Below are 16,775 nucleotides of genomic sequence, written 5' to 3'. Positions count from 1 at the left end.
GGCTTCATACGCAAGTAGAAACCTTTTTAATTAGATTCCAATTTTTACAGGGAGGCAGCGGAGGAGGGAGGCTTACACTGGAGAGACCTGCTCTTGTTGATTTCTATCTGTTTAATCCCAACAACATGCTCTAACCTGTGCAGTGAAATGCTGACGCCGTGAGAATCTGTGACTAGAACCAGTGCTGTTTCTGTGCTATGATGCATTCTGAAGCCTGACTGAAAACTACAAATAGATCAGTACTATGGTCACATAACTGGCTAGCACCTACTTTTTCCAGAATTTTAGACTCAAATGGAAGTTTGGAAATTGGTATATAATTAGTTAAAATGTTTGGGAAATCAACATCTGCACAGGTTGAACCTCCTGACCTGTAGGTCACAGCCCTCAACTGCTTCGCTACTGTACGTTCCACTGTAGGAAGATGAGAAGCGATGGCCTAAATTTAGCAATAGCTTTATTGGATAAACATCTGATAAAGTAATACCTCTTATTTTGTGCTTTAACTTTGACAATGTTAAATTCAAACATTATTAAATAGTGCTCGGATAGGAGAGAGTTTACAGGAGACACTGACAGGTTGTTGGAGTGAGGATGAGACTGAAGGTATGACTGAAGCAGTGAGTCAGTTTGTTGTCTTTGGCTTTGTAAAAATGTAACATTAAATGATCTCTCTGATCGACAAACTATACGAGCTGCCAAAAAAGATGAATAAAAAATGTTGGATATCCAAAGGGGAGATCATTTTCCATCAACCAAGATCCTGATCAAATCAATGTGTCAGTTTATTTGATGTACCTATATTATATATAACATACAGTATTTGGTGTTTAGTTTAGTTTGGTGTTTAGTTCCTGTTTTATTTTGAAACCCTTTATGTTTCAGTTACATCTTGACCTCCCTTGTTCCCATCTGTTCCCATCTTGTTCCCCCAAGACCTCCCTTGTTCCCATCTGTCCTGATCGTCTGCACCTGTGTCTCGTCTAGCCTCCAGTGTATATCTTGTATTGTCTTCACCCTGCTCCCTGCTGGTCCGTACTGTTCCTTCCTTCCATGTTTCAGGTCAGCTTGTTTTGGATCTTGTCATGTTCATGTTTGGGTTTTTGCATCCTGCTAAACAACTTTTTCGGTTAATAAAGTCTGGGTCCTATTACCCACATCCCCGACACAGTATGGCCATAGAAATTAGGATGTCTAGCCATTTGGTGTCAAGTATCGTGTTGGTATCCAGGATTGTCTTGGTATAGCCTACGTAGAAATTTTATTAAATCATCCTCTGTGGACCAAGGTAACACTTTAATTACTCTTAGCAACTGTCATATTTTGCTCATTGTGTTTACTGTCAGTGTAATTTCTGTTAAATGTACTGGGTTGTAACGTAGCTTCATCGTGAAAATTTCTACTCTGATATGATGAAACTCCAGTTACCTGCTGCTGATAATGTCAAAAAAGGAGAACGAACACACCAATATTACTGAAAACCTGCTAAGATCATTCATAAATATTCCCAGATCCTGTTCTTCAAGTTCATTTTTATGATCTCATCTATCTCATCATCTATGAGATAGCAGTTTGTAAGACGGAGTTATTCCTTTATTTGGTCAACAAAAATCCACAAACACTGTTAATGTACATATCAATTAAGTTTATTACAGTTTGGGTTGGAGCTTTGGTTTTGCCCGTTGCCAGCAGCAACTGCAGACAAGAACCCCATTTATACATGGAGACAAGAAAAGAAGACCTTAGGCTTAAAGATTTGAGCCTTTGTCCTTGTACCAGCGTGCTAGACTGTTGCATTAGGGTTAAAACTGGGTCCATTACAGTTTTGAGTAACAAGACACTGTGGCCAGTCTTAATGTACATCACTGTACGTGTTTATGCAGATAAAAAGAAGGCAAAGCAGAAATCACGCACAAGGGAAATCACTTTAAAAAATAGCATTTACTGAACAAAGACTAGGACCTTCACAAGCAAAACACTATAATAAAAAATAAAAAAAAAAACAGAAAAACCCAGACTATAAAAACAACATAATCCTTGAAACGAAAGAAACTCCAGACCATGGGACATTCATTCATTTTTTACACCCACTTCAACCCTATTTGGCGTCTCAATGGATTTGAACCAGTTAAAAACCAGTAAAATTCCTGGACAGATCATCAGTCTATCACAGGGCCACAAAGAGATGTGCTCACTCACAGAAAAATGTCTCTCTTGAATTCATTGTTTAAATCTTCGAGCGTGTGTAACTTACACAGTTACAAAAATTATTAGTAGGTATTTTATACAGTTGTGAGGCACCAGAGTGGCCTCCCCACGTACAAGGGGATCAGGCAAACTGGACCTGGGTGATGAGGTGTAAAGGAGAGACCCCGCAGAGCGCGGAATGCCAAAAAAATAAGGCTTTTTATTGTATGCAAAAAAGCACAAAGACATACAGGCCAAGGCAAAATCAGTATTCTAAAAAATGGCACATTGAGTAAAGCCTCTCAGCAAGCTACCTCCACTCAGCAGGCACCTTTCTGGTATGCAGCCACTGGTTATGAAGCCAGGCAGGGTGGGGAGGTTGATTGGGCACAGGTGGGCCCAATCAGCAGAACCAGGTACACCTGTGTGCTGCTCCCCCCGCAGACCACGCCCAATCCTCCACTCTGCCACACACATTAAAAAAGTCCGGTGACGGTGAGAAGGGGAGGGGTTGCTCACTTTCTCACAACAGTATAAATATATATTGTGGTATACCTGAGTATAAATTCAGATACCTTAGTCGATTATTGCCACATGCAGTTATGTCACTGTATATAAACACTATTTACCCTGAGTCGCTGTATTCATCTATACATAAATGCATACATTATTTACAATGTGAATTTATATACACTCATATTCATTACAACCATTCTCACAAAGATTAAAGCATAAATATACACATATACTTGTTACTGTCCACATATGTAGAGATACATGCATTTCCACATATATACACATGTATATACCCAGTGGTGTAAAGTAACAAATTTGTACTTTTATTGATACTTTCATTTTTCTGTACTTTTACTTTTACTTCGTTACATTTTCAAGGAAAAAATCGTACTTTTAATCCGCTATATTTAAAATTGGACACGTCGCTACAAATTAAAGAACAGCACAGCGGGGGCTGATTTATGGTTCCGCGTTACACCGGAAAATGGGATAATGCAAACAAACGCTAAAGGGGTCAGAATAATATCACCATTATTTAGAGTTGTAAGCAAATTCTTGGATTCTTCATTTCTTTGCAATCCTTTTGAAAATAATTTTGTACTTTGAATTTTGTACTTTTTACTTTTGTACTTAAGTACATTTTGGTACTTTATTATATTTAAGTTGAGGTACTTTTATACTTTTACTTAAGTAATGTTCTTAATGGGTACTTTTTACTTTTACTTAAGTAATTTTCAAGCAGAAAATTTGTACTTTTACTTAAGTACAATATTTTTGTACTTTTTCCACCTCTGTATATACCTATGACCATACTACATGTCCAGTCCCCGCGCCGACACCAGTACCTGGGCCTCCCACAGTAACACCCAGGAGCCAGCCCAGGCACACTAGAAGAAGAACATGCAAATTAGACCCAACTTGATTGTGCCCTGGGTGTGATCTATTCCGGGAAAGACTTCAGAGATTACATCTCCTGGATGACTCAGGGGATTCATTGGTATTTTCCCACAAGAGCTGGAGGAGGTGGCTGAGGAGCGGGAGGTTTGAGCGTCTGTGCTCAGGCTGCTGCTCCCCCTCACCTACTGTAACTGGAGTTCATCATTGGCCACAAATCGAAGACCAATCAAAATGTCCCTCATCAAAAGCCCGGCGGCGTGTGCAGACGCAACGGCTTCTCTTTCTCTCTTGTCCTCTCCTCATACTTGGTTAAAGTCTCTTCTAAAACCCTCTGAATCGTTAACCCATGGGTAAATGTAATGTTGCTGTGCCGGTCAGAACCAGCTTGTGATGTTTTATTTTGACAAATTCCCAGATTCTCCCAGCTCTGACTTCCTGCCGGCGGGAGCATCCGTGTGGAAACTGATCCGGCTGTTGAGGTTCAGCCATTTCTTTTGTGCTGCTTCTGCACCTGGTGGGAACTGCCTGCTACTCTCAAGCTACATTCACCTGAGAAAGAAAAGAAGAAAAAATACAGGCGATGGCCAAATAGTGACCTGAAAAAGCAAAACAGTATGAGTGGCATCACTATGGATACCACCGTTTCTAACACACAGTATAAGAGTAAGATCGCAGCGGCTTAAAGTTAATTTCAGTCGTAACTTAAATGTTTTTTCATTAACGTCAAACTTCTCACCGTTAAAAAGTGTCTTTAAAGTTTAAGCCAAGTATGAGTAACTGTGTAATTTACATCAATCACCTTTACAAAGTGGATAGGTGGATAAACTTCCACCTTTAATCATTTTGAAGTGTTTCAGCTATTGACACAGGTCAACTACTGCATTAGTTTCTGAGGTCTGAATTGATCTGGAAGGAGACTCATCCTCTCTCTCTATTTCTCTCCCTCTCTCCCTCTCACACACACACCAACACACACAAATAGACACCCTCACTGGGTTGTGTGCATAAGTAAACATGACTGGCCTATAAATATAAATTGCAGTCAATGGTGCAGGAATTCCTTTGCACTCAGTCACCCAGCCGCTTGCCCTCGCCTCGTCCCGCTTTGCACACACCCCCAGCAGGTGCTTTCACTTGAGAGTTAGTTTGCAGTTGTGCTTTAGGCTGTGCCTTTCAAGTTAAGAGTTATTCTGGGGGGAAAAAAAGAGAGGAAAAAAAGAGCCCGAGAGGCTTCCAGGCCTCATCCCCGGGGCTCCGCAGCAGTCGTCAGAGGGAAGCAGACTGAGGTGAGCCCGCCGCTCGCTGCACCTCCATCCTCACCTGAGCATCCCATCTGAGCCAAGCGTTGATCGGAAACAGCCCGGCACCTGCTGCCATCCCATCAAGTGTTTGTCTCTGACAGTCAGAGCATCTTTACAGCGGTAAGAAGACTCTCCTCACACCATGTTTTCCCTATTTTATGAGCCTCTGTTACATTTTTCACTGTATTGTTATTTAAAGGAGGAATATATGTGGGATATCACATGTGGTTTTTTGGGATTTAACCAGATTTACTTCTGTATGAGAGCATATGATGGCATGAAGACGTTAATAATCTCATCTTTAAGAAAAAAAGAGATGTTTAGTTAATGTTTTCAAGCATCAGCAAAAGTAATAGCTGCGAAAATGTAGTAATTTGTGATAATCATTAACTTGCACACCGTTTTTTTTTTCTTCTATTGCACAATTCAACAACAAGGTGATTTAAAATGCCTTACAAAGACATTAAAACATAAATAAAAAGCATGATTTAAAATTTAAACAAAAAAGAAAGAAATAAGAATAATAGATCTTTACAGTCTCAAAATAACACAAATAATTTGATTCCCAGAAACACCAAACACATATTGGCAGATGTTCACGACATCTGCAGGTATCAAAGACACATCAATTATGTTACCAGATAATCCTTTCAGAAATCGCCGATGAAAACAACAGTTGATGTTCGACTGCTCGCACGCAGGGTGATTAAATTCAAGATTTTGTGAGAGATAAGGTTTCTTTGAGAATTTTGGCCGTCGGTGAACAAAACCTGCTCTTTAAGGTGAGATAAACAGATTTGTCGCTGCTTTCCAGGTTAGGGAAGAAGATTTGATTGCAGTTATTGTATTCATTTGTAGTCAACATGGGAGAAAACAATAAAATACCACAACTACTACACTACAGGAATGTAAAGTAACAGAACTGGTGTTTAGGTGTGTCACCACAAAAATGATAAAGATGCTTTACAATACTAACTTTAATTTGACCTGTTTAATTTAAAAGTGGCAACAGCCTCCTAACCAAAAAAAACTAAATAAGTTTGTCCTCCGTACATCTTTTTTAAATTATTTTTTTAAATAATTAATTAATAATTAGAACTATTTCAACCCTTTTTTCTGGCCTTGATGACATTTACAGCATCTCTGATCACATTTACGGAGGTTACAGCTTCGCCAAACAGACGTACGAAACATCAGCACACTTTTTCAACACCACACTACATGTTAGAGGCAGATTTGTGTGTATCATGTAAGGAGCGAAAACTTCTGGTTCTTTTTCATGGTTTACAAGGGGAAGAGAGAAAGAAAAAAAACACTTTAAGCCTAGGCAGAAATCAGAAGAGACACAAGGGAGTCTGGACAAGTTAAACTTCCTTTCCCGCTGTATCTCTCCAGACGTTTTCCCTAAGTGGCCGACATCCAAGTACAAGCTGCTTTTCAAAAGATTAATTTCCACCCACTTATAGCTCACGGCGCATATATCAACTGTTGAGTGTTGCTTTAACCATTCCCTTGTAGCTGATACTTCCCTAAATATCAGGGTATATGGGCAGAAGCTGAAGGTGAAAACTCAGCCTAACTTTGAAGGAATTTAGGATTTCTCCATAGTTGCATTTATTCAGGATCAATCCGTGCTACATCAGCACTCAACCAGAAGTATCTGGAAAGATTTACAGTATGCAGCAAACCAGTCTACCTCACATACTGTATCCATTAATACTGTGCATCCATTAAAAAAAGGAAAGATGAAGGGAGATAATGAGAGAATTCAAACATTATTCTTTCCTGCCACACTACTGTAGCCAAAAAGAAGACAGTCAGGTCACATTTCAAAGTTTACAAACCATCTCAACTGTCACACCAATAATTTCTCCTACAGCTTTACTCCTGTCAGGGTTTGATTTGGCCAAACCTTTATTCTAATTTTGTTCACATTTCAAGTTTATACTGGTGCTAAATCACCAGGAGATTTTTTTTATACAGCACTTGTAAATGACGCAAGCTGCCTCAGGCCCAGTTCATCACGTTTAGGCCACAAATTACTCAACACTTTTTATGTCAATACCAGGAAATAGCCTATAGGTGCATCAAGAGCAGCACATGTCATTGCGCATTGTTATGTTAGGGTGGCGTCGTTGCAGAATAACAGGTCACAATGACAAGATTAACAAGAAAAAGACTCAAATGAACCGAAATGATTTGAATACTGAGGACGTTCAGATCTGCAGTCCCAAACTTCAGTTTCCCAGTTGTGGCAATGAAAGTAATGGCTCATTTGTATTAAAAAGTTTAATGCCAAGATTTCCAGTGAATTGGCACGATAAGGGCGCTGATTCATCCTGAAAACTTAAACTGGCCAGAGGTTACCTTCCAACTTTCTCCAAAATGCTGCTTGTTGCAGCAGGTTTGTTCCACATAACAGTCACTTTTACTTTTTTTTAATTCTGTGTAACATGTCTTGCATCATTATGCAAAATAGGTAGCAGAGTGACAGCAGCCACGTGACGCTGTGGATTGTGTTTTTGTGCAATGTTTGCTCTGTTCCCACGTTTACCTGAGAGCCGGATCTCTGCAGCTATCGGAAAACCAACAGGAGAAAGCTCTTTTTCGTAATTAATATGGCGAAAATTTGAAATGGTTCAACATGTTAACTTTATCTGGCTGATATTATGATCATTTTTAATAGTGTAATTAATATACAGGACAAGAGAATTTTGAAAAATGCTTTAGTTGTGTTACTCTTCATAACACATTATAGTTTGAACTAAAGGCAACTTGTGATTTCACGTTTGCATTTGGCAGATGGACTGTAATGTGTGAGACTGGTCTTAAAATACTGAAAGATTCAATCTGAGAGGTGAAATGTATAGATTATTTTATGCACTCACTCTATTTGCATTCTTCTGTTGCTCTTAGCATTTATATTGATTTGAATCTATTTGAATCCTTTGCAGTATTCTCTCTTCTTGCCTAAAACAGTTGTAACCAGTTACACGAACAGTTCATATAGAGTTAGAGAGGTCGTACCCGACGCTGCCTTTTTTATGGAGCCAGAAACGGAAAAGCCGAGGGGAACGAATGCAGTTGATAATAGCTCCAGTTATCTGTGGTTTTAGTGCTTCTGTAGCTGAATGTATGTGAAGCAAGTCTGGATATGTTAAACTAACTACACAGAGACAATATTTGTAACAAAATCCCATACTCGTGAGTTAATGTGTGATTTTTGTGAGTGAATCACCCTTTCTGAAGCAGATTAGATACACTTGTGTGCGTGTGTCTTTCAAAGCCTCTCTTAAAAGTTGTCTGCTGTCTCGACAATTTAACTCCAGCATGGGCCTTTAGGCTACAGCGGCGCTCGTCTCATCCCCTTAACTTTACAAACAGATCTTGACAGGTTCACTCATCGGTCTACCTATGCATGTGTGAAGGTTTTGGCTAAATACAGCCCTCTTGCCAAAATTGTTTCAAACCAACAGCTTGGCATTAATTATGACTTAGCCTAAAAGGATGTTGGTTTGATGCCAGCGTTTACCTAACAGCGGGAATGAGTCACCACTTACACCATCATCCCCTTTTGACAGTTAAGTCAACGGACACAGGGGGTGAGAAGAGAGAATATAATTGTTACTGTAAATGTCGTGTGACAGATAAGGAAAGAAGTTTGTCTCATTCTGGATGGTCAGAGCGCCGCAGCTGCAGGCGGCATAAACTCTGTCTTTATCTGCTCTTCATAAAATCAGCAAATACCCTGTAAAAACAAACCCTCGTTACTCCTGAACCTAATTTATAATGTGAACGAGAACACCTGCACTTGTTGCTTTCCCATCTGAAATGACCTCAGGCAGCAATCCACAGATCCAAATCACTTCCTCCAACCAGGAATACACACACACACACACACACACGCCTGCACTCTTCTTCATCGAATAATAGCTTCCTCGGCTGCTGCAAGTTTCCCATGAGAAATAATAACAAGGAAAAGAAAGGAAGACCTTCCTCCAACGCTCACGTACTAACAGTCACGGCTGGCTGTGCACAGCCCATTAACTGGAGACTCAGACAACACCAGCAGAGCGCTGCGCTAACATGCCGCTCGCCATTATATAGGTGGCTTCAAATCTCATCTGTGACCTCTTCTCTTTCAGCTCAGATATGTGCGTCCAGTTTGAACTAGACCAGACTTTTTTTTTGAGGGGGGTTTGATCCCTTTTCAATGACTTTGAAGACTTAAATGTTCAGCAAAAAGTAATGAATTTACATGGGAGTGGGTTTTTTAAGCCAGATCCATTCAACTGGTCTGCAACTGTTTTATGATTGGAGGTAAAAGCCTCAGAAGTGAGGAGCCCGGGGTGGACGCCGGCGTGCAGGGAGTCTTCCTCCGCCGCGCTCAAAGCCCCTGATTTTACTCAGTAAATGGACCAGGCTCTAATGCTGCTGAAATGAATATCAGCGTCTTGACCCAAACTCATTTAGAGATCAGTCAGGGTCTTAAATCCCTCTCCCCCCGGGTGGGGTTGAGCTTGTGTCTTTTTTTTTTTTTTTTCTCTCTGTGCATCCCCTCTTCCTTTTTGGAAGAAGGTAATATGGCTAAATTTGCTTTGCTAATGGGTTTAGCGCAAGCTGTCGCAGGGCAGAGTTGACACACAGCAGCAGGTTGGGATCCCAGAGGCTTTTCATCTGACTCCTGACGCAGCAAAAAGGGAGGAGGGGCCGTAGTTTAGGAGAAATTTAGAGATAAAAGGAAGACGTGGTAGGAGGTGAAGACCCGCGACTGGGGAGGAAATCTTTCGGGATGTGTGTGTGGATGATAGCTTTGTTTAGTTTTGGGGACATTTTGAATCCAAGGAGTTAGTTTATTAGCTTTACAATTAAACAAGGAAATGTGGACTTTTCAACAAGCTGTGCCACTTGTTAGTAGCCTCAGGCAAAATCTAAATAAAGGTGTTGTTTCCATGTTGGCCAAACATGATTAAATGTGAAACATGCTGTAAAGCAGGGGTGTCAAACTCATTTTGCTTGGCGGGCCGTATTTGACCAATTTTTTTCTTGCGCTCAAAATAACAAAAACGGTGCGAAAATGTTTTTTTCTAATTCTTTTTTTTTTTACTATTGTTATCTAATCCAATATCAGTTTAGTTAATTTTAAAGGAAATATGCACTTTGTTTACACTCTAATTATGTAAAATATATTTCTTCCCGTATTAATGGTGCCATCGGTGTAAACCGGAGTCAAGTTCTCTCGTCTGATTTATGTCTGACCTGGCAATAAAGCTTTTCTGATTCTGATTCTGATTCTGATTCTTGAAATGTTTTTTCTTCAAATTATGTAAGATACTTTTAATATAGTTTTACAAAGATAAACAGAAACAAGTATGGTTTTTTTATATTTCGCTTTTTTATAGGAAATTTAATTAAAAGCAAAATCTTTATTACATCCGAGAGTGTTTCTTTGTGATTTAGAGATTTTTCCAGTACAATTTACGTTTATTTTTAAAAATTGGCGCGGATATTTACGCCAGTGTGCCGAAAAAGTCAGCACTTCTCTATTAACTGTTTTACTTTGTCACTATCCTCGTATTCAAAACTGAAATATAAATATCTTCTATCATCTTTTTTAGAAGTCATATTTTCCCTGCGAAAATATATAATAGTAGTCAGTTAATAAAAATAAACGACCGTCTACAAAGAAATAAAATCGGCAAATGCATTCTAGAAAACTAAAAAAATGTTGAAAACTGCTCTCTTTGTGGAATAACGATAATTTTGTAGAAGAAACATATTATCGGATATGCTGCGATTCATGGCAATTATTTATGCCTTCCTTTTTAGTAAATTAACGTTTCGTTTTTTTGCGTTGGAAACTTCTCGCGGGCCGCATGAAAATCTCTCTCGGCCGCACATTTGACACCCCTGCTGTAAAGGATGTGTGGAATATCTGGAAGTGTTTTCACACCAGCGTTCATCTCAGCAGCTTTTGACCTGACTGGAGTCATCTGCTATTTTGCAACTTTATTAGGCTCTATTTGTTTGTCCTCAGACAAACATGTGCTGTGTGGAAGCACACTTCCTTTACGGCGGCCTCAGCCATAACTGCTGATAACCTGCTGTGTGGCAGCCATGTGTCTTGCCATTAGCCAGCTGCGATGGGTACACATTACTGGTGCCGTACGCAGCAATACACTCGTGACGTCCATAAATACTCCACCTTTCATCACAGTCTCCTCTGACACCTGTAGGTTAATAAAAAAAGATAGATGTTACAGCTCTTTTCAGACAAGTGTTTTTGTGTGTGTGTGTGTGTGTGTGTGTGTGGCAGATTTCGTGCGTACTCTTCTCTGCGCTGCCTTAACTTCTATTTGATTAAAATCTCCAGCTGACAGTGGAGACAGGCGGCTGTAGAGACGGCACCTTGAAAGCGGAGCTGCCTCAGGTCTCAATACAAGTCAGCTACCCCCCGAGACACGAGCCATTCTGGGCCGCTGACCCACAAATAAGAGACGGAGTCAAATCCATTTTGCCACATGCCTGTCTGCGCCGTGTGTGTGTTTTAACCCTCTTGAGGGTCATTTCCCCAGTGTTCCATTAAACCTCGGCCTCCTTATAAATGCTGCACCAGCGCAGGCTCAGCTCAGTTCTTCATACAACACGTTCAACTCAGATGGAGTTTCTCACAAAACAGTTGCTGGTTTAGCATCAAGGTAATGATGAATTGATAGTTGTAGATGATGTGTGGGAGGAAAATCTCAGATATCTGTTTTGTGAATAATTGAAAAGCTCCTTGGAAGATATTTTGCAAAATCTGAAGAATATTTAATAATGCAGTTGCTCTTTGATTGTTTATCTTCCGGTGCCAGTCATGTCGAACCCAGTCGGCAGTTTGTCAGACGCCGCAGTCTACGGGCCCCGGATTGGGATGACAGAGGACTCTCTGCATCGAAGCCGAGCCTCTGGGGAAGCCTGGGACATGGGGGACACCAAACCCAGCCTGGAAGCCTTGGAGCGCGCCATGCCGAGCTTCTACTTCCCCTGCTTTGATATGCTCCACATTGAAGACTCCACGTGGCTGGTGAAGGTTTCCGAGGCCTCCCAGGCGCTGGCCGTGCCCATGCATCGCATGGAGAGCCGGGAGGAACCGGAGCAGTGTCCCGTCATCGACAGCCAGGAGCAGGGGCTGTCTCCCGGGCTGGAGGGGCAGGAGGAGGAGCGGTCGCTGGAGCAGGTGCAGAGCATGGTCGTGGGAGAAGTACTCAAGGACATCGAAACGGCCTGCAAACTGCTCAACATCACCCCAGGTAGGCTTCACTTTCACCATGAGTGTGACAGAATCAACACACATAACTGATGAGGAAAACAAAGAAGAAAAAAGGCTGCTCACCATTTGCAAATAAGGGAATATTGATTCAGAGACTCAGAAACTACTGGATCTCACTGCTAAAATCAACACTTTTTCTGTGGGCGTCCTTGGCAAGATGACAGATCTCCTGAATCATATTCTTACTGACGCAGAGTCGTGTTTGCCAGCTCCAGGATCTGTCTAATCCTGACCTTTTGCATGAGTTCCCCTGGATTGTGACAGGCCTAATGGTTCTTTCCTGACAGCCGACGTGTACACAATCTTATGGGCGAGGTCTCGCTTGCATGAAAGGCAAACAGAGAAAGCGCTTTTTTATGCATAGTGCAGCTTCTAGGAGTTATAAACCTGCGATCGCCGTCATCTGTTCCCCTGATTTGAACTCAAGTGGCATTAAAGCAAAATTATTATGATTTACTGAGTGAAGCGGTAGACAGACCATAAACAGCTGAAAAAAGCCCTCATCTGACTTCATTTGGCATTATTCCCACTCAAACAAAGCACGCTGGAAGTGTCCTAATATCTCACTGTCTACTCACAGACCCTATGGAGTGGAACACGGGGAACGTCCAGAAGTGGCTGCTGTGGACTGAACACCTGTACAGGTTGCCTCATGCCGGAAAAGCCTTCCAGGAGCTGTCGGGGAAGGATCTGTGCGCCATGAGCGAGGAGGAATTTCGCCAGCGCTCCCCACAGTGCGGAGACACGCTGCACGCACACCTCGACATATGGAAGTCAGGTAAGTGACTAATATTTACTTAGCAAGCTCATCATGCCCTGAAGCACTTCCTATGATTACTTTATTGGCTGATCTTTGCCTAATGTGAACTTGTAAGAGCCAATAAAAACCAGTTACTTCATTCATTTCCAAAAGAAATGGATAATCTTATGTTGCGAATAATAAAACAATAGATAATGAGAACGGTAAGCCAAGGGTGTAGATATGTGGAAAGTTTTAGCTGCCGGCAGAAATGATCAGCACTGAAGACTCTCTGTTGTTTTATTACCACGTTGAGAATATGTAGTCATGTTAAGCAGCGCTCTTTTTCGTTAAATCAGTTTCTAAGGCACACCTGACTGCAGATGACTGCAGATATTTTTATTTGCACCTTCCACCAAAAACTTATAAAAGATATGCAACATTTTCCTTAAAACACTGAGGGGCTAAAGCTTCCCCCTAAAGTACATGTTCCGTCCCTTCATGTAAACAGCATGAGTGTCGCATTTCCACTCCAGTTCTTTGTGCCACTGTTGTCCATGCAGTCTTTGTTTTATATATGTTTGGAAAGGATTAAAAGGTACCAGCATTAAAGTTTAAAGAAAAAGGTTGTTTTGTTGTTTTTAATGATTGATTGTCCATCCCTTTGTTTTATCTCCAGCTGCCTGGATGAAAGAGAGGTGCTCAATTGGAGATACAAAAACTACAGGTAGGATGGATTTCCTCATGCACAATCTAAAGGCATTAACCACTCTTAATGTTTCCCATACATCACTTTACTTTAACTACTAAACACAAGAGGAACTCCACTGAGAAGGGGTTGAATTTTGTATTCAGGCAGTAAATAAAGAGTTTTGTCATCCTTTTGTCCCTCGGAGTATCCAGCATCGGTGAGTTACTACAGAGTGACCTCAGAGAGCTCATGTTTGTGTTTGGTTGCAGGCAGCGAGGATCTGTGGTCCGAGGCAGATTCCTCTTGTTCAGGTCAACCTATCCATCTGTGGCAGTTCCTCAGGGAGCTCCTGCTCAAACCTCACAACTATGGCCGCTGCATCCGCTGGCTCAATAAAGAGAAAGGTATAATCTAATGTCTCCAGGCATGCAGCAAAACAGTTATGCCTTTTTTTATTATTGATTTCTATTCAGTATAAACAGATTTGATTAAAAATAATAAAATAGTGACTTTGTTTATCATAATTAACCCACATAACCCACATAACCCACATAATTAACACCTTGAATGCCTTTTCATCAACTTTAAGGTAGCAAATGTAAATTTAGATCCCAGCTACTTTGATGTCTTTTTCAAACTGCACTTTCAAAGCAACAACGGATCTTTAATTCGCTCTGCATGAGCACACAATGTGCTGTTGTTAACAGCCTGTTGTGGTTCCCACCAGGGATTTTTAAAATCGAAGACTCGGCACACGTGGCGAGACTGTGGGGACTCAGAAAGAATCGACCTGCCATGAACTACGACAAGCTGAGCCGCTCCATTCGTCAGTACTACAAGAAGGGAATCATCCGAAAGCCCGACGTCTCTCAGAGACTGGTGTACCAGTTTGTTCATCCAGTATGAGACAGTAGCAGCATGTTAGGAGGAGGAGGAGGAGGAGGAGGAGGAGGAGGAGGAAGAGAAGGAGTAGGAAAACCATGATATTACAATGAGACAGTGTCTCACCATGCACTTAATCACCTAACTCTGAGATTAAAGATGACATGAAACACGTGCACTGCATCTCCAGAGCCCTGCCGGCTCTGAAGCAACAGGCAAGTGCTGCATGAAGGCTTATCCGTGCAAAGAGAAACAGACAAGACACACTTTTTCTTCCCGCTGAAAGAGAAAGACTGGTTCAAACTAACAAACTGCCTCGTCATTTGCACATTCTGCCTGATCATTTTCCTGGTATGTGTCCCACAACTCCTAAATTGGCAGCTGAATGCTTTTTTCGCGCCAGCTTCGGGCCCCTCACCTGCAGCTACTCTTGTTTCGCGCCACACTTTCACTGGCACCGGATGGTGTTTAGTTGCTGAACCTGTTCATCTTCAAGACCAGGCTCTCGCTTTGTGCTTTACCTCGTCTGAGAGGTGAAGAGGAAATGCTTTTTCGTGCAAAAGTGAGACCCTCGAACTCTTCTGTGGCTGCGCTGACAATGCTGCATGTGTGTATTTTTGTCTTGAGTGAGACATTCCCTAACACCATCGCTGTGGAGATGTATTGTTTTTAATCCTCTCAGCTCTGGTTTATATAACTGTATATTGCATTTTGCTGATTTTCTGATATCAATAATTCTATGAGACAAAACATGTAAATAAATTGAAATTTTAGCCACAGCCGGACATTCACATTCCTCAGAGGATGAATCATTTTCTTCTAATTTAATTCAATGTAACTTTAATTCTAAGGACTCTCAGGGTAATTTTACCGACCACCTGATTTTATTTTTATTTGCTAAAGAGGTTTTAAAAAGAAATCAGCTGCTTAACATTCTGAACGTTATTGCAGGACGATGCCGCAACTCGAAATAAAACGTATGCCAAGTAACTCCACATTTACTAAGAAAAACAGGATTAAGGAACACTTCTGTCTACTGAGTACAATCAGGGTGGATTATCCACTTACATGGTCGGGGATTTTGTCCAGATTTATTCATACGAGTCATTTTTCTTGCTTTTCGGGTTTCTCTATTTCACACCAGTTTGTCCTGCCAACGTTCAATTATCATGTGGAAATTTGTAAATAATTGTCTCCCTGGGAGAGGACACACTGTTCAAGCTTTAAAAAAGGATTCAATAAACTATGTTTTTTCTTTTTCAATTGTCTTTTCTGAATCATTTCTTAGCTTTTTTTTAGCAGCCCTCTTTCAGTCCAACATGCAGTAGGATATAATGTGTCTTTAGAGGCTTTTCTTCAAGTGTGAGTCAGTGGGAAAGTGTCGAGATAAGATCTCTTTACTGTCTTCTACTGCTTTTTGAAATATGAAATGAGTTGTGAGAGAACTTATCCCTACATGAAGCAATGTCAGGGAATTGTGTTTTGGTTGGATGCTTGTCCTTACGTGACTGGTTAGTCAACAACGCTGGGAGGTAATGATATCGTGATAAAGATGCTTTAAGAATTAAATGGCAGATGTGCAGTTTGCAGCAACTGCTAAATCTCAAAGTATAGAGGTTTATTTGCATATACACATTCATTATTTGTTTAGTTCAATAGATTTATATGTTCTTTGTGGCTATAAGAGACATGTTTTCTTAACCTCAACAGATACAAACATCTCAAGTTTTCTCACATTGCACTGAATTGAATAACACTATAACACTGTATTTCATCCTTGAATTTTTTTCCACCAAAATGAAGCAAAATGGAAAATCCACATGAAGGAAACACTTGGATTTCATTCAGACAGAATGGTTTTAGTGAGACTGTTGGGAGTAAATAGCCTACATACAACTGTGAAAAAAAAAAACAAACGCCAACGCAAAATGTACTTAAAGCTTGGAGACGCAAATGTCCTTTTTGAAAACAACTGATTTTTTTGCAGAATTTCCCTTTAATTTGTTTTGAGTAATCTCTGAAGTGGAAATGTGACCTTTCAGAACAAAACTATGAGGGAATTATCCAATTTCATCCCATCTATTTGCATAAACTGACTGAAGGACAGTGCACTTCTGCAGCTCAAACGAGCATTGTACTACTACAACTTAGATGAATGAATACAACTCAAAACGTGGCTCTACAAGCTGTATACAAATAGAACTTCAGTCTGGAGAAATCTCCAGACTTTCTCGGCTTGGCAGTGAGGCT

The 16,775-nt window shown here is 40.8% G+C and overlaps 1 protein-coding gene across 1 annotated transcript; it reads left to right on the top strand.

Moving 5' to 3' along the window:
- Nucleotides 1-4,672: 4,672 nt before the first annotated feature.
- On the top strand, nt 4,673-15,788 carry LOC133448398 (SAM pointed domain-containing Ets transcription factor). The gene is made up of 6 exons (XM_061726875.1): nt 4,673-5,021; nt 11,756-12,193; nt 12,794-12,991; nt 13,632-13,679; nt 13,913-14,047; nt 14,371-15,788. The coding sequence occupies exons 2-6, from the start codon at nt 11,758-11,760 to the stop codon at nt 14,547-14,549; spliced, it is 996 nt and encodes a 331-aa protein (XP_061582859.1). The 5' UTR covers nt 4,673-5,021; nt 11,756-11,757; the 3' UTR covers nt 14,550-15,788.
- Nucleotides 15,789-16,775: the final 987 nt, after the last annotated feature.

The sequence above is a fragment of the Cololabis saira genome, chromosome 8 (genome assembly GCF_033807715.1).
Source record: "Cololabis saira isolate AMF1-May2022 chromosome 8, fColSai1.1, whole genome shotgun sequence".
Classification (NCBI taxonomy): domain Eukaryota; kingdom Metazoa; phylum Chordata; class Actinopteri; order Beloniformes; family Belonidae; genus Cololabis; species Cololabis saira.
The sequence above is the reverse complement of the archived record's forward strand: the minus strand, read 5'-3'. Positions and strand labels throughout refer to the sequence as shown.